The 18,550-nt window shown below is 42.8% G+C and overlaps 1 protein-coding gene across 12 annotated transcripts in view; it reads left to right on the top strand.

The window, feature by feature from the left end:
* anks1b (ankyrin repeat and sterile alpha motif domain containing 1B) overlaps positions 1–18,550 on the top strand; it is a 738,433-nt gene that overhangs the window by 620,226 nt on the left and 99,657 nt on the right. For all 12 annotated transcript variants that reach the window (XM_068004841.1, XM_068004853.1, XM_068004843.1 and 9 more), the window contains 2 exons: positions 15,056–15,720; positions 18,397–18,469. In XM_068004841.1, the coding sequence (XP_067860942.1) occupies positions 15,056–15,720; positions 18,397–18,469 (738 nt within the window). The remainder of the gene's footprint in view (positions 1–15,055; positions 15,721–18,396; positions 18,470–18,550) is intronic.

The raw sequence follows: 18,550 nt of genomic DNA, 5'->3' as shown, positions 1-18,550 counted from the left end.
GCTTGCACTCAATTATTCTGTGGTCAGTGATATCTGACCACAGAAACGTTATTATGCGCATCAGTGATCATTATCCAAGAAGCAGCCATGATGCCATCACTGTATCAGGTCCATGGTGTCCTCATTTTTGGAAGGAGATGAAACACTGGGAGAATGGCTCTTGGGAGACGAGGGCTAACCTCTGCATCCATGATTGTTGATCCCACTGAGATTCCCCTCCCCCCCCCCCCCCCCCCCCCATAGCAGAGCAGTGCTTCAGGCTAAGCCTGAACATCAGTTTGCTGTTCTTCAGCTGCCACCTCCACCATAAGGAAAGTGTGTCATCCAGCTTTGGTACAATGGAAGTGTGTTATTTAAATGTGCAAAAAGTGCTTTAAATGAGACTTTGCATAGGGTGTACGAGTTACCCACTTAGGTTTGTGCCATGCTTGATGGGCTCTTCAAGAAATTTGTGCAAAAGTGAAAAACACACTTTCCTTGGCCTTCCTCCTGATATCAACAAACAGCATTTGTGGCCTGGTACAAGGGACCTGGATGACGGCATTGACCCAGTCAACGATGTCTCTCAATGCATCTTGCATTTGTACTTTTAATGGAAGGTGGTCTTCATTCCAAGTAATACCACCTACCTTTGGTGCACTACCTGGTGTTCTTCCAATTATTCAACATCGAAGAGAGCGATGTCTACACTGTGCCATTGTGAATAATTAGTGACTTTTCTGTTATAACTTCCTGTTTAATGGTGAGCCGCAGCCCTTTAAAAGCTTCTGTCATATTCCATCTAATTGTGCTCTTGGCTAAGGTCTCCAGGCAAGCTATTCATGTGCAATTTAGGTTATTCAAGTTAGGTTATTCCTAGCGCATAATTTGATATGGCTGGTGTCCCGTATCATGTTAACATGCGTTGTTGGGTAGACAGGAAGGCAGTTATAGAAGTTTAGTTATTTTTATTTGGTGTCTGGTTGGCTGCCTACCCATCAAATTTGGCAGCTTGACAATAATTATGTGACCTGAGTTATCAGGCCATTAGTCCAGTCACTGGCTTAGTGGAAAGTAAATCATGGTAGATTTGTATTTGTGGGAATTGGAGGGTAATCTTTACATCTAAAAAAACAATAGACAGCCCCCAATCTTCTAACATTCAACATGTTGGAGCCCAGCTACTATTTTGATAACGTGGAGGGGGAGTGTCGTTGATCTATGATAAACTTTGGCTTCTTCATAAAGGTCTAGAAAGCATGAACTAGATGTAAAAGAGGAAACATGCACTTCAGAAACGATGTAGAGTGATGGAAGTGTTCCCTAGGCAACCAAGTTTTCTGTGAACTGTTTTATGCTCAGGCAGACCGAAGACCGACTGAAGTAGCGGATGCCATCAATGGCAGCTTAGAATAATCGGGATACATTAAAATTAACCTCCACAGCCGCAATTATCTTGTTTTTAACTTTAATTTTTTACTCTTTTCTTGTATACTCCACACCTTCTAAAGTTTTTAAAACATATTTTAAGTTTAACATTTTCTAAATTTAAAGGGCTAGAAATTCCACATGGTTAGTTGCATCGCTTTTACGCCAATTGGAAATGAATTGTGTCTGCTGAAGGTCTGGGGAGATATTGACACCAGAATTTTGTGGGTCAGCTCATCTGTATTTTCACTGGAGTAGTGTAAAACCTGTGTAAAACAGGAATAATGTGCTAGGGTACACTGAAATTAGCACCAGTTCTGCCTGAAGATTGAAGCAGCAAGTAAGTAAGAAACAGTGCTCGGCTCAGTGAGTTAACTGTCAGCTGGCTAGGCTGGAGATCTCGTGACTGCTTTTGTAGCACTTTACAAGAGTAGAAGCACTTCCTGTTGAGGAAGTTGATGGGTTTTCTGTAGGAAACCAATGTGGGTGCCGGTGATTGCACGCTGGACCTTAGGAAAGCCAACAGCCTGTAAAACAGGATGGCCTTATCTTGCTGCTGCCTTCCTATGATACACGAGGTGATGAATTCCCCAGCGCTTCTGTAAAGCACATCTGTCACTTGATGAATGCAACTCTGGCTGATATCACGGTCACCCAACATGGCGGCATGTAATGACCATGAATGTTGAGTGCGGTCATCACCTTCATAGCCTCAGAGAGAGCAATGTGAGAAGATAACCAATGGTGCAGGTCCTTCAGCAGTAGGTGGCAGAGCTCCCCTTTTGCCACTTTGGTGAAACGTACTCATGTCCTCCACATCTCCTCACTAAGGTCCTCATCTGACCTGTGTTGCTTGAATATTCTATTAGTGGGGTAATATCTGATGGGGTCCACCCTGACTTTCTGTGTGCTTCAATCTGTGCTTCTCCTCCTCCATGATAACAACATACAAGGCATGGCCGTAGGGATGCCGTACCCTCTCCCAAGAAGCCCCCACTGTGGGTTGAGGGGGAAGGGGGGAGGGTTGAAATCTTCCGGTGGTCTCGCACTCTCAGAAGCAGTGAGAAACAAGTCTAGGTCTGTGTAGTCAGTATACTGAAAAACAATCACTGCAAAATGTCATTTCCAGCTGAAGAAATCACCATTGAAACTCTTCACACTCATCAGGCTCACAAACTCTTCACTTCCATCAGTCTCAGCTGATCTTGACAACAGATCATAGTAGGTACAGCACAGGAGGAGGCCATTCGGCCCATTGTGCCTGTGCCGACTCTTTGAAAGAACTATGGAGTTGGTCTCATTCCCCTGCTCTTTCCCCATAGCCCTGTAAATTTTTTCCGTTCAAGTATTTATTCAATTCCCTTTTGAAAGTTACCATTGAATCTGCTTCTACCACCCTTTCAGGCAGTGCATTCCAGACCATTACAACACTCTGCATAAAAAAAAATGTTTCCTCATGTTGTCTCTGGCTCTTTTGCCGATCACTTTAAATCTGTGTCCTCTGGTCACTGACCCGTCTGCCACTGGAAACAGTTTCTCCTAGTTTACTCTGTTAAAACTGTTCACGATTTTGAACACCTCTATCAAATCTCCCCTTAACCTTCTCTGATCTAAGGAGAACATCCCCAGCTTCTCCAGTATCTCCACATAACTGAAGTCCCTCGTTCCTGGTACTATTCTAGTAAATCTCTTCTACACCCTCTCTAAGGCTTTGACATCCTTCCTAAAGTGTGGTGCCCAGAATTGAACACAATACTCCGGCTGAGGCCTAACCAGTGTTTTATAAAGGTTTAGCATAATTTACTTGCTTTTGTACTCCCGCTTCTATTAATAAAGCCCAGGATCCCATATGTTTTTTTAACAGCCTTCTCAACTTGTCCTGCCACCTTCAAAGATTTGTGTATGTGCACCCCCAGGTCTCTCTGATCCTGCACCTCCTTCAAAATTGTACCATTCAGTTTATATTGGCTCTCTTCATTCTTCCTACCAAAATGCATCACTTCACACTTCTCTGCATTACATTTCATCTGCCATGTGTCTGCCCATTTCACCAGTCTGTCTGTGTCCTCCTGAATTCTGTTACTATCGTCCATGATGTTTACTACATTTCCGAGTTTCGTGTCATCTGCAAACTTTGAAATTATACCCTCTGTACCCAAGTCCAGGTCATTAATATATATCAAAAAGAGCAGTGGTCCTAATACTGACCCCTAGGTAACACCACTGTATACTTCCCTCCAGTCTGAAAAACAACCGTTCACCACTACCCTCTGCTTTCAGTCTCCTAGCCAATTTTGTATCCATGCTGCCATTGCCCCTTTAATCCCATGGACTTTAATTTTGCTAACAAGTCTATTATGTGGTACTTTATCAAATGCTTTTTGAAAGTCAATATACACTTCAACGGCACTACCCTCATCATATCTCTCTATTACTTCATGTGCCTTGTAATTTCCAGTCTAACACCCTGAGTACACTGCGAGTGTAAAAGCAGGAAACTTGGAGCTGCAGTGCCATTGGCAAATGGCATAATTGACTTCTGCTTCACCTTGCTGCCAAAAAAAGTTATTTTTCTGCTTATACACTGAAATTATGTTGAAAATGGTATGGAATTTCTAGGCCAACATTTTTAAGTTACATTTCTGCCTCCATGCTTTCACTGCCAGTATTTTTTTAATCCACTTGCTTGGCTTCAAAAAGACCTAAAGATTGACCATGCCATGCCATTGAAACAACCCTGTTAATCTTTGGCCTGTCTTACCACGTCAAACAGGAGAGGGTTGCCGATGGTCTGGTAAGCTCAATGGCCTCGGAATGAAGAGCATGCCTGGATGACTAAACTCCTTCCCAGTGCACTAGTGGTTAACATTAAAAAGTAAAATTAAGCATGATCAGACTGTCTTTATGGATAAATGCAAATGTATCCAAGAAGCCATCTGTAGCTGATGGGGCACCAGGCCAAGTCAGCTGGAGTAACTAGAAAGCAGTAATTTTTACCTTCAAAATGAAGATGTCAGTTCAGACTGATATAAGATGCAGAAGCAATGAGACACCAGAAACCCCAAATTAACATTATTCAAGCTCACTTGCTGGCTATCTGTTCATAATGCAATTATAATTGGTACACTTAGTCATAATGGAGATCTCTACAGCAGTGTAACAAATCGGTCATGTTTTATATCACCAACACTATTCGACTAATGAAACTGCTCTAATACAGGAATGCCAGTTATCAAATTGGTAATTTGTGGTGAAAATTTAACAAAAGCATCCTTATTACAGTGATTTTTTTCCCCCCAATAATTACTATCCCTCCCCCCCAAAACAAACAAACAAACACACACACACACACGCACACGCATAAATATAATGGTACTGTTCTATTCAGTTGGAAGGATGACAGTTATTTTCAGGACCGTATTCAGTGCTTTTCATTGACTGAACAACCAGAGATGTGCTGAGACTGTCAAAATTTACCCCTGGGAGTGGTACATTGATCTTTAAATATAGGACCTGCACAAGAGTAACATAGAATTTGAGTCTAATCACTAAGTTTGTGTGTAGGGCACAATCATTTGCTGTTACAAAATATGGCAAATGAGCAATCTGTGACAATAGTGAATAAAACAATAAGCACTGCCTTGCTTTGCCTTCACCTTTTTAAAATTTAAAACAAAACAGACTAGACTTGTGTGTTAACACCGCCATTAAAATAGCACATAGAATAGCGCACGATAGCACGTGAATATGTTAAGTGTTTGTTTTCTGTTATTGCTGGCAGTGTTTGCTGGCTTTATAATTTGTGTGTCTGCATTTCCGAGATCATTGGAAATATACTAAACTACCTCTTGCAAAACTTCCATTCAGTCGTTTAGGAACATAGAACAAGGTCAAGAATGTAATCAATCTAAAATTTCCATCAGCCCTTTTACAGAAGACAGCATCTATAGATAGTTTAATGAGAACATGATACATTATACCCTAAATGTGATATTTCTCCCTGCATCAGTGCCGTTCGTTACATATTTCAGAAAATATTGTCCTTGAGAAATTAGAAGATCTTACCAAAATATATTTGACAAAATTTATTTGAAATGAAAAGAAATATAGCTTTTAAGTTTATAGTTTATTATGCAAACCAATTAAGGTTAGCCTGAGAAGACCGAACAATCTACCTCGGAACATAGGAACAGGAGTAGGCTATTTAGCCCCTCAAGCCCGTTCCGCCATTCATTGAGATCATGGCTGATTTGTGACCTAGCTTCATATACCCGCCTTAGCCTCATATCCCTTGATACCTTTGGTTAACAAAAATCTATCAGTCTCTGATTTAAGATTAACAATTGAGCTAGCGTGTTTGCGGAAGAGAGTTCCAAACTTCTACCACCCTTTGTGTGTAGAAGTGTTTCCTAGCTTCACTCGTTAAAGTCCTGCTCTAATTTTTAGGCTATGTCCGCTAGTCCTAGACTCCCCAACCAGTGAGAAAAGTTTCTCTCTATCTCCCCTATCAGTTCCCCTTAATATCTTGAAAACGTTGATCAAATCACCCCTTAATCTTCTAAATTCCAGGGAATACAACCCTGGTTTGTGTAACCTCTCCTCGTAATTTAACCCTTGGAGTCCAGGTATCATACTAGTAAATCTACGCTGCACTCCCTCCAAGGCCGATATATCTTTCCTAAGGTGCGGTGCCCAGAACAGAACACAGTACTCCAGGTGTGGTCTAACCAGGCCTTTGTAAAGCTGTAGCATAACTTCTACTCCCTTATATTCTAGTCCTATAGATATAAAGGCTAGTGTCCCATTAGCCTATTTGATTATTTTCTGTATCTGTCCATGACATTTTAATGATCTATGTCATGGACCCCTAAGTGTCTTTGAACCTCCACTGTTTCAAGCTTTTCACCATTTAGAAAGTACTCTGATCTACCTTTTTTAGGTCCAAAGTGGATGACCTCAAACTTGTCTACATTGAAATCCATTTGCCATAGGTTTGGCCATTCTCTTAATCTATTAATATCGCTCTGTAATTTTATGCTTCCATCGAAACTGCTTACAATACTGCCTATCTTTGTGTCATTAACAAACTTGGATATGTGGCTCTTTATCCTGTCATCTAAGTTGTTAATAAATACAGTGAATTGTTGAGACCCCATTTTGGAATATTATAGTTAGGGCTTCCTCAATGTTTTCACCTACTTCCTTTAAACCCTGGGATGGAAACTGTCTGGTCCTGGGGATTTGTCACTCTTTAGTACCATTATTTTCTTCGTTACTGTTAATTTGCTTACATTAATTACGATGAGTCCCCGTCCCTGATTCAAAATTAGTTTCCTTGGGGTGTCCGGCATGCTATCCTCTTCCTCTACTGTAAATACTGACACAAAGTAATTATTTAACATGTCCGCCATTTCCTTATTTTCATTTCACCATTGTTAGTTTTTAAGGGGCCCACATTGCTGTTGACCACCTTCTTTCTCCTAAAATTGTATTTTATTAATTGTAAATTATTTTTGTGTTGATTTTGATATCCTTTGCAAGTTTCATTTCATACTCCCTTTTTGCAGCTCTTACTATCTGTTTTGTCACCCTTTGCTGTTCTTTGTATCTCTCCCAGTCGCCGGCACTGTGCTATTTTTTGCACTTTTAGTAATACATATATATGTATTACTAAAAATATTAAGCTTTTGCCACATCTGATAGGCTTATTCAATCCATAGCACCTTCCAGCAAGGATTCAGGGGAATGACATGACCTGTGGCCCCATTATTCTTGTAATGAGCTGATTGGCCCTTGGGAATATGTTCTTTCCTGTAATGGTAACCACACATGCCTCGTCTTCCCAGACCTACTCCCAGTTCCACTCACCGACCAAGGCCACAGGTATCTCCTTTGGACTGCCACTGTGTGTTTCTGTTCCTCTCCCCCTCTCTCTATCTTTCTCCCCTCTCACCCCTCTCCTCTCTTCCCCACTCACTTTTCTGCCTCTATTTCTCTCTCCCTCTCTCTTTCTCCTCCTCTCTCTTTCTCCCCTCTCCCTGTTCCTCTCCCTTGTCCCTCCCCTTCCCTCCCCCCTCTCCCCTCTCTCTACCCCCTCTCTCTTCCCCATTTCCCCCCTCTCTCCCGTCTCCTCTCTCCCTCTTCCCCTCTCTTTCTTCTTCTCTCTTTCTGTCTCCCCCTCTTTCCCCTCTCTTTCTTCTTCTCTCTTTCTGTCTCCCCCTCTCTCCCTCTCTCTCTCCCCCTCTCTCCCCCCCCACTCTCTCTCCCCCCCACTCTCTCTCCCCCCCTCTCTCTCCCCCCGCTCTCTCTCCCCCCCTCTCTCTCCCCCCCCCTCTCTCTCCCCCCCCCTCTCTCTCCCCCCCCTCTCTCTCCCCCTCTCTCTTTCCCCCCCTCTCTCTCCCCCCCTCTCTCTCCCCCCCTCTCTCTCCCCCCCTCTCTCTCCCCCCCTCTCTCTCCCCCCCTCTCTCTCCCCCCCTCTCTCTCCCCCCCCTCTCTCTCCCCCCCTCTCTCTCCCCCCCTCTCTCTCCCCCCCCCTCTCTCCCCCCCTCTGTCTCCCTCTTTTCTATCCTCTTATCTCCCCCCTCTCCTCTCTTCCTCTCCTCTCTCTATCCCCCACTAACTCTCTCTTCCCCATCCTCTGTCTCCCCCACCCTCTCACTCTCCTCCCTCTCTCCCCCCCTCCCTCTTCCCCCCCCTCCCTCTTCCCCCTCCCTCTCCCCCCCTCCCTCTCCCCCCCCTCTCTCTCACCCCCCTCTCTGTCTCCCCCCCTCTCTGTCTCCCCCCCTCTCTGTCTCCCCCCCTCTCTGTCTCCCCCACCCTCTCTGTCTCCCCCACCCTCTCTGTCTCCCCCACCCTCTCTGTCTCCCCCACCCTCTCTGTCTCCCCCACCCTCTCTGTCTCCCCCACCCTCTCTGTCTCCCCCACCCTCTCTGTCTCCCCCACCCTCTCACTCTCCTCCCCACTCTACAATGAGTTTTTCTTTTCAATTTAAAAACTTTCAATACAGCACACATCCATTTGCGCAGTGTGAACAGGTGCAAATGTTGGCTGCCTTTGCTTTCTGTTCCTGCCTGATTCCGAATTTTTATTGTCAGATATATTATCTTGGAGTGACGTCAATCCCAAAGACAACCTAACTACCTCTTCCCCCCCAACCCCCCAAGGAGGATAGTCATTAATTGTTTGTCTGACAACTGACGAGTGAGGTTTGAGTCTTGCTGGGACAGCAGGTACCAGAAGCTTCTCATCAGCAGCATGATGAGCAGTACAGCTCACTACAAAATGTGTGAATGCATTGCCACCATCCTCCTCACCATACATGGACAGACACCATATCCCATTGAGCAGTACTTCCACCAGTTGGAGATGCAGAACTTAAGTAGCAGCTGCTTGCCTCTCTGCAACATAATCCTAGTAGGCACTGAACCCTGGATATATGAGCACATGTTCTTTACCCAGCCAACAGACACTGTCTTCCAGCAACTGTCTTCCCAAGTCTGATTTCTGTGCTGGCTGCACAGTAGATATCTGCTTTAAGCATGATGCCACCATGCCAGCCACCTTGAAATTTGAGACACCCAAGTACATACCATGTAACAGATTTACTCATCTTAAATTGCAAATGTACAAGCGACTTATGTGAAAAACCTAAGCTCCATCCTGCAGCAAATTATAAAATCGTGGTACTTTTTCCTTTCATAACTATATGTGTATGTACAAGACCATGTGAAAGATTTTGAACTAACTAGGGCTAAAATGTAAACTGTCTTTCCATTCGAGACCACAAGCTGAGAATAAGGTCAGCTTTTAATGAGAAAGCAGACCACATAGGCCTAGAATTTGCAGTGAGGCTAGTGGCGCTCTCCATTATTTAAGCGTAAATGTTAGCACTACTTCAGGCGAGGGGCAGATGCGTGGTTAAACGCGAATATCCAAAAGTTGTTGTCCAAGATGCGCCACTCCACCGTTAGCTTCGCAGAAAAGGCATCTCGCTGTCGGCCTCACCATTGAAATGCATTGAATGGCGTGAAGTTGCTCAATTTTCGCGGACTAAACTCACCACAGAATGTTAAGTCTTGTCCATTTCAGTCTAAGTACCCTTTTAATGATGTGATAAGTGTTAATTACTGCCTAACAACCTCTCTGGCACTGAAAATTAACTATTACATGTGTGGGGTCTCATTGCTTCAGGTTTTAATTGTTATTAGAGATTTTAAAAATGTCAAATTTTAATTTTTTTTTTACTTTTCCTTTCTGTCTCCTTTTTCTACCTATTAATCCAATCTTTCTTTCCCTCACTTTATTTTGTTTCCTGTACCTGATTTGACATTGAATTCACTCACTCTCATTTATACTTCCTTCCCAGTCCTTACGCTGTTAATTTCACAATCCTTCAATCTGATTGGTTAAGGATACACCCTGTTGCTTGCCCTGTTCACTCAGGTCCCAGATGCCCTGTTTCCCTCACTGAGCTGTTACCAGCTCGCACTTTCAGCAACTTGCCACACAAAAAATTTACAAGCCTAAACATGGAAGGGCCAGCCTATCAAACAGCAGACAACGTTAGATGACCTGATACAGCAAGTTATGGCCCATTGTTTGTTCTGGTAATTAGTCATTGTAAGGGACAGATGATGCATTGGCTACATCATTTAGCAGTTCCTGGGATTGCGAGGCTTTGGAGAGGATGTAAACCTTTGCACTCCAAATTGTGTCATGTTCAAGATGCCTCATTATGTCTTTGAGATTGCCCTAACAGGACACAGTTATAAGGATGCTGAAACAGGACTGTAAAATTTTCCAAACAGTGTTTTTTTTTATTCATTCATGAAGTGTGGGTGTCGCTGGCAAGGCCAGCATTTATTGCCCACCCCTAATTGCCCTTGAGAAGGAGGTGGTGAGCCGCCTTCTTGAACCGCTGAAATAAAGGTTCTCCCACAGTGCTGTTAGGTAGGGAGTTCCAGAATTTTGACCCAGCGACGATGAAGGAATGGCAGTATATTTCTAAGTCAGGAAGGTGTGTGACTTGAAGGGGAACAGATGGTGGTGTGCCTGAAGCCCTTGTCCTTCTAGGTGGTAGAAGTCACGTGTTTGGGAGGTGCTGTCGAAAAAGCCTTGGCGAGTTGCTGCAGTGCATCTTGTAGATGGTACACTCTGCAACCACAGCACGCCGGTGGTGGAGGGGTGAATGTTTTAAGGTATGTTTGGTCTCATTAAAAAGTTGAAAGTATCAGAGAAAGTTAAATAGTGTATTACTATTTTATCCGTTGATTTATTTTTGTTTCTGCTTAATTGTATTTCTTACAATAGATTTGATTTGTAGTTTTAGCCTGAGCTATATGGTTCTGTTATCCTGAACTTACTTCTGTACTTTCACTGAACCCGTGGGTCAACCTTCACATGGTCGATTTTCTGCTCCTACTTTGTCTCCCTAAATTCAGTGGATTTTTTGGATCAACTTTTGTTAGCACTCAATTCCTCCGCAAGCTCTTGGATATACCTCTTCTCCGTTATTGGGTTGGAACTAGGCCTATCTTCTTAACTGGCTGGCGGCTGCTCACTGCTCACCCACCTTCATTTGTCTAAAACTGGACATCATTCCACCACTCTGTTCTGATTCTTCGATTTTGGACTGATTATCTTCTCTCCTCTCTGTCCTTAACCTATGACCCCTCTCTGCCTCACCTAGATCTCTCTTACGTCTATGTAACTTAGGTTCCCACAATATACATTCACATGCACATATTGGCTATCAATCCATACCCAAGCCTACTACTCTGATTTTCCTCTACAGCCCATACCAGAGCTCATTTTCCTCTCCTCTTCTTCCTCTCATCAGCCATATGCTACCTTTCATCTCCCACCTTTTCCAGCACCCTGCTTCCCTTGATCCTTCCTCATACTCATCACTACTCAACAGTCTACATTCTCTCCATCCGTGAGGTCCTCTGGAGATGCTTTGCTTGTATGCCTGCCTCAGGACTTTTCACTGCACTAATTATGGCACCATCACTAGATTCCCCAGACCAATTGCTCTCAGTGACCATCTCGCCTGGCGTTCTGCTCAAGGGTTAATCTATCCAACTTCCTCCCCATCCCACTTATTTCTTACACTGCTGATCCAATCAGAAAATCAACATTCAGTGCCCTATCCATGTATCCCTCCAGAACATTCACTCACTCGCTAACAAGGTCCTTGCCATTGAGTATGGATGATTCTACTGATATCCTGACACCGACAGAAAGATGCCTCACAGCAGCTACTCCTACCTCATTACAGAAGCCTTTCCACTTGGCTATACTTTCTACCACTTGCCAGGCCCAAACTGCCATAGCAGCAGCAGGGCCCTCATCACCAAGTCATACCTTGGCCTTTCACTCTACTCCTCTAGCATTTTCTCTTCCTTTTCTCACTTCACCATCTACCATCCCACACGCATCTAATTTGAAATCATTGTCATTTACGTCCCTCCCAAGCTGTACCCTAACTTTGTAACTGAGATGTCTTCCCTTCATCCCTCACTTAACCACTTCACCAGGCAATTCCTCATCCTCTGTGATTTCAACCTGCACCTCAATTCCCCAGCTCCCTCTTTTCTGATGTCACTCTCCTCCTCTCAGTCCACACCCTTCATATAAACTCACCAAACCATGTCCTTGGCCACCCCTTCGGTCTGTAGTCTCACTCATCAACAAGGCTATCTCTGACCACTTCCTCATCTTCCTTACCATCCACTTCACCCTACCATTCTCCATTCATCTTCCTATGGAAAATAAAACATCCTCCCACGAATTCCCAACTCTAGCTTTTGGCACTCTGATTGTCCCAGCACCGTTATCGCCTTTCAACATGCTCCTTCGCCTCAGTCCTCAACACCATTGTTCTCAACAAATCAATCATTGTCTCCTACCCCTCTTGTTCCTCCATCCAAATTCACTCCCTCGAGTCAGAGGGGCACCATCTTAAGTGTAAATGGTGCACAGCGACCCTAATGACCAATCACCAGATCCGGCTTACCCACGTCAAGCATCACCATGCTACCTTCTCCTCAGCCAAAATCACCTGCTACCCCAGGATCATCCTCAAAGGCAAGGGCAACCCTAGGCTCCATTTTCCACACAACCAACCACTTCCATAAACCCTTTTCCCCTACCCTCTACCCTTCTGAAATTCCAAATGCAAGGAGCTCTTGGTTTTTTTGGACTCAACTTTAGAGATATCCATGCAGCAGCCTTCTTCACTTTCTTCCCTTCCTGTCCCCAACCCCTAACCTTTCCCATCTCCTAACCATGCTAGCCCTGAACCCTTGTATTTTTGCAATTTATCCCATCTCCCCACCTACCCTCTTCAAGCTCATCTTATCCATCAGACCAACTTCCTGCTTCTTCCTTCGACCTCTCCCCATTCAATTTCTGACTGCTCAACTCCTCTTCCTGACCCCTTTAGTAGCTAACAACATCCATGAGTCCTCATGTATTGTCTCTCTCACCTTCAATAGTGCTGCCATCACCCCCTCCTCAACAACCCGCCTTTGACCCATCTGTCCTTTCCAATTACTGTCCTATCTCCAACTTGCTTTTCCTCTTTAAGGTCCTCACATGTGTCAATGCTTCCCAGCTCTCTGCCCATCTCTCCGAAATCTCTGTTTAAAATCCCTCCAGCGCGGCTTCTGCTCTTCTCACCGCACCAAAATAGCCCAGTCCTGTGTGACTATGATCATGATGCATTATCCAACCTTTTCCTCAACAAATTTTCTGCAACATTTTATGTGGTTGACATATCATTCTCCTCCAATGCCTCTCCTCCATCATCCAATTCAATTAAACTGAATTTGCATGATTACATTCATATCTACCCAAACGTAGCCAGTGCACCTCTAGCAATGGGTTCTCTTCCCTCCTCTGCACTGTCACCTCCAGTATCCCTCATGGATCTATCATTGGCCCTGACCTCTTCCCTGTCTACATGCTGCCCCTTGGCAACATCATCCACAGAGTCAGCTTTCTGATATGTAACTCTACCTCTCGACCACTTCTCTCAACCCCTTGACTACTTCCATGCGGTCAGACTATTTGCCCAATATCAAGTTTTGGATGAGTCACAACTTCCTTCAGCTCAACATCAGGAAAATTGAAGCCATCATCTTTACCCATGCTATAATCTCCTTGCTACTGAATTCACCCTTCTCCTTGACCACTCTCAGACTAGGCCAGTAATTTGCAACCTTGGCATCCTGTTCAACCCATATCCCATCCATCATCAAAACCGCTTACTTTCACCCCTAAAACATTTACCGCCTTTGTTTCTCCACTGTCATAATGCTCATATCCTGCTTCTGTCACCTCCAGACTCACCTTCCTTGCTGGCCTCCCTCCACCAACCAGAAACTCCAACTTGTTCAAAACAAAATTTTCCTGATGTTGAGCTGGAGGAAGTTGTGACTCATCCAAAACTTGATATTGGGCAAATAGTCTGACCGCATGGAAGTAGTCAAGGGGTTGAGAGAAGTGGTCGAGAGGTAGAGTTACATCCCTCCACTGCCTCACCCCACTATTTCTGCAATCTCCTTTAGCCCCATATTTCCTCCTGAACACTCTATTTCTTTGCCTTCACCCATCATTGGTGGCAGAGCATTTAGACACCTTGGTCCTACTCTCTGGAATTCCCTCCTAAAACTTCTCTGTCTCTCCACCTCTCCCTTCACTTTTAAAAGCCTTCTTAAAATCCATCTCTTCAACCAAGCTTACAGTCATCCCTCTTCCTTTCTGATTTACTATCTATTTCCTTATGTCTATTTGTGAAACACCTTGGGACATTTCTTTATGTTACAGTCATTATATAAATGCAGAGAGTTCAGGAGTGTAAGCTGGGCAATCCATACCATCTCCAGTATAACCCAATGGTGAAAGGGAAACCATTAGCCCTGAGAGATACTACATTTCATTCACTACACATATAAGGTTTAAATTTCTTCTCACAGGTGCACAAGCTTGTCTATGGAAGCTGTCATTTGCAACAAGCATGAATAGAGTGTTGGGATAGGGCTTGCATCATACAAGCAACTTGTTGCAATTATTGATTGATCCAGTTCAGCTCAGAAGTTTCTGCAGGACTTTTATTAGTATAATCATCGTACTCCAACTCAACAGATTCTTTCTTTGTTTCATTTAATGTTAGCACCTGATATAAACATTCTTGATCTGTTCTTAATATGAGAAGATTATGTTGGTGAAGCGTAAAGTATAGGATTCTTTCATATATCCTCATCCTAATCAAAAACATTATAAGCGGTCTGTTAAAATAAAGTGGGAGCATTTCAAATGTATAAATTCAATATGTTATGGAGCTCAAAAGAAAAAGTGAAATCTTTCAGTGCAGTGTGGCTCTGCAAAGCCTGCTTCAGAAATTCTTCACTGTGACTGATGCAATGAAAATGAAATGTTCACCAGCATTATCAGTTCCACGGCTGCTAAAAAAAAATCATGTCATCCAGTAGAGTGAGGGAGAGATTGGTAAATTGTTCTTTTTTTTTATTACTGTAGGAAGCATTCAGCATGAACACCTCCATTTTAATTAAACACAACTTGCCCTTTATTCATTCTTTGTATTTAAGCTATAATAACTAACGTCTTGTCTTGTCTTTGCCAGAGGAGAGTCTTTGTCAACGTGAAGCCTCTGCGGAAGAAGAACTCCATGATGGACACATCCCTGAGCAGTTTGCTGGTCTACTGCATGGCTCTTCCCCAGCCTGTGAATCTCCAGAGAACCCTTATCATTTGTACACTAAAGCAAATAAGGAGTTCAGCAATGACGACGCCTTGAGAATCAAAGAGCCAACCCGGGAGCCAAATTTAATTAAAGCAAATTCACTACAATGTACAGATGAAACAAATGAGGCACAAAGGCTGCAAACTATTGGTGATGCATCAATATTAAACAGAGAAAGCAAACCACAAGTTGTCTATAAGACCATTTTCCACACAAAAGTGAACCAGAATGACAGTGACACATTTGTCAGCACCAGAACTTTTCGGAATAACGATCACTGGACAAGCAGCACAGGAGAGAAGCTTGGCTTTGAGGATAGGGCATGCACTTTAGGAAGGGTAAGATCAGGAGGAAAGACTCTTCTTGAATTACAATTAGCCAGAAACATTTCAAAGTCGGATTCCAACCTTATTACTTGTTCACCTATTGAGGAAGAATCAAGGAGCAGTCGCTGTGAGTCTGTATCAAACTACTTTAAAGAAAACAAACAATGCACCGGAAAATGTCTGGAACGAACACCTTCTTTCACAGCTGAATGGGAAGAGGTAAGAGTTATTATAAAAGTGCCATCTGCTCCAAATGTCGATTGTAGAAGTTTCAAGATTGCATGGTGTTTAAATCGTGATTTGTATTGGGGAAACCGTGAGATTATTAAAGCAATGACAAATAAAATCATCAAATAGATAAGTGAGTGATGTCTAGTTCCTTGTAGCATGTCATACAACTAATGCAGTAAACTGAAGCCTATAGTGCACTGTTCACCAAATGAACCACACTTGCTCCTTCATTAGTAATGGTACTGTATAAACCAGCTTGACAGGACATAATATGCAGAGTCCATTGTATACCAGCTTAAGCACCTATATTTTAGGAAGTTATTCATTTAATAATCCAGATCCTCACAAAATATTTATTTAATTTTATCCTGAAACTAAAAAAATAATTCCTAAATAATTTTTAGGAATAGCAATTTTTCCTAAAGAAACTTTAAACATTTTGTGAGGGACTGCGTTGTGGACTGGGTTAGTACACTTATCTTTTCACCCCTGGGACCTGGATTCTGCTCCAGCTCAGACTGATGGGCTGAAAGTCTCCTAACTGCTGACTGTGAAAAGTGTTTTCCTATTAGACATTGGTTTGGGTAATATCGATCCAGTTCTTTGTGGATACAAAACTGCTCATATTTCAACAGCATATGGCATGTCAGTTTGATTGAGAAAAGTCACCAGATTGTGGGGGAATCACACTGGTGTGGTAAGTACTATTCTGAAATTGAGGTTAGGGCACATTAGTGGGGCAGAGTTGAGGGAACTTTACTCTGCATTTGGTGGTACACCAAACCGGTACCTGGTTAACACTTTGTGCCCTCACTGGATGACAAAAAATGGAAAAATACCCCCAACCTTGGCAGCCTCACTGCAAGCTGTTCAGTTAATGTATTTAATAAATTACTGTTTTTGAGTAACTGCACCTATTACTCATTCAGTTTTAATGTTAATTTATTTCCAACCATTGTCGAAAAGAAGATTTCAGATGTTTTGATAACTTGAACGAAATGTGGAACAATGAGCAAACACGTTTTTAAAATAGTTGCTGTTATGATGAGTTTGAGACTCTGTTGACTCTTGTGTTTTCTATAGTGGTGATTTCAGTATAATTCCCATTACCCTAACCAGAGTACCTCAGGTGGTTACTGAAAATATTGCATTCTCTTCCATCCAAAAAGACATGAGAATCTATGTTGTGGACTTCTCCCAACTGAACCATAGAAGTTTACAGCAAAGGAGGAGACCATTTCGCCCATAGTACCCGTGCTGGCTCTTTGGAAGAATTCAAAAACGAATCCCACAGTCCTGTTTTCTCATAGCCTTGTATCATCCTTTTCTTCAAATATATATCCAGGTCTCCCTTAAAAGATGCAATGATCTTAACTATTCCCTGTGGGAAAGCTTTTCATGTTCCAATAATTCATTGAGTAAAGAAATGTTGTCAAACCTCTCTCCTCCCTCTCTTAGTGACAAATTTAAATTGATGAACACTCATCACTGATACCCCAACCAGAGGAAATAATCTTCCCTTCTTCAACCTATAAAACCTCTTCATAATCTAAAAAACCCTTAAATCTCCTCTTAGCCTTCAGTGTAAACAGTCTCAGAATCCCAAGTCTCTCCTCACCACTATAGTTTCCCATCCCTGGCATCATCCCAGTGAATCGAGGTTGGCCCGAATGTCCTTTCTGTAATGGGGTGCCCAAAGCTGCATGTAGTTACTTCAACTATTGCCTAGCCAAAGCTTTGTATAAATTTATAGTTATTTTGTTGCTCTTGTACTCTATGTCCCTATTTATATAACCTAAAATGCCAATTGCTTTTTCTATGCATTTGCACTTTCAGGGAATTATATAATTGAACCCCTAGGTGTCTCTGTTCATCCACACCCTCTATGTTTTTCCATTGAGGTTAAATTCACATTCCTTATTTTTCCTCACAAAATGAATGACCTCACACTTCTTCGTATTAAATTGCATCTGCTACCTGTCTGCCCACAGCTTCTTCATTAGCAGCCTGTTGATGCAGGAATTTGAGATTAGTGAGCCTGTTTTTCCCTCGCTCTCTCTTTCTCCCCGTCCCTCAGTTGCCACATCTAGTAGTTTGTCGATAAGCTCAAGAAGGTTACCCAACAGAAGATAAGTGAGCTTTAGTGCCAACTAGCTTTGGTTTGGAGTCCATTCTTGCAACCTTCTGGCTTGAGTAATGCCCTCAGTCACTTGAACTACTGTGCTGCGACCAAAGGGTTATTTTCAACCGTAATGGAAGCAGGTATACTTACTTCTGAATAGATCACTGCATTTCAAACACAAGTAGTCTTCATGACTTCCAGGAATAAATTGGCACATAGGTAGCACTATGGGAAGAATGATATTTTTATATTGTAAATGGATTATAGAAATAGTCAAGTAATGAGGATTTCGGCCATTAATCATTTTCCATTTATTAATGCAACCTTCCCTTTCTACGGATCGAGATATAATTGCTTTCTGGATTTTTTGAGAACAGGAGTGTAACTAAGACTAAAACAGTCCAAACAGTTGTAATGGATCCCATGATGAACTTAATCAGAACAGAGCACAGCCTTTGTTTCCACAAAGGCAAACATCTGGAAAGAATGAGCCTGTGAAGCAGCTGTTTAGTGATTAATGGTTCTTACTATGTTCTTTGCAGATTGATAAGATCATGAGCTCCATAGGAGCTGGAATCAATACTGGTCTGAAAGGGAAGCATGATGATGCTTCAGGTAAGGAACACAATCTTAAGTCCACACAATCACCTTTGCATTAAATTCATTGAAAAAAAGTATTTGTGGCTGATGAATAAT

The sequence above is a fragment of the Heptranchias perlo genome, chromosome 24 (assembly GCF_035084215.1).
Source record: "Heptranchias perlo isolate sHepPer1 chromosome 24, sHepPer1.hap1, whole genome shotgun sequence".
Lineage (NCBI taxonomy): Eukaryota > Metazoa > Chordata > Chondrichthyes > Hexanchiformes > Hexanchidae > Heptranchias > Heptranchias perlo.
This window is presented reverse-complemented; position numbering and strand designations above follow the sequence as displayed.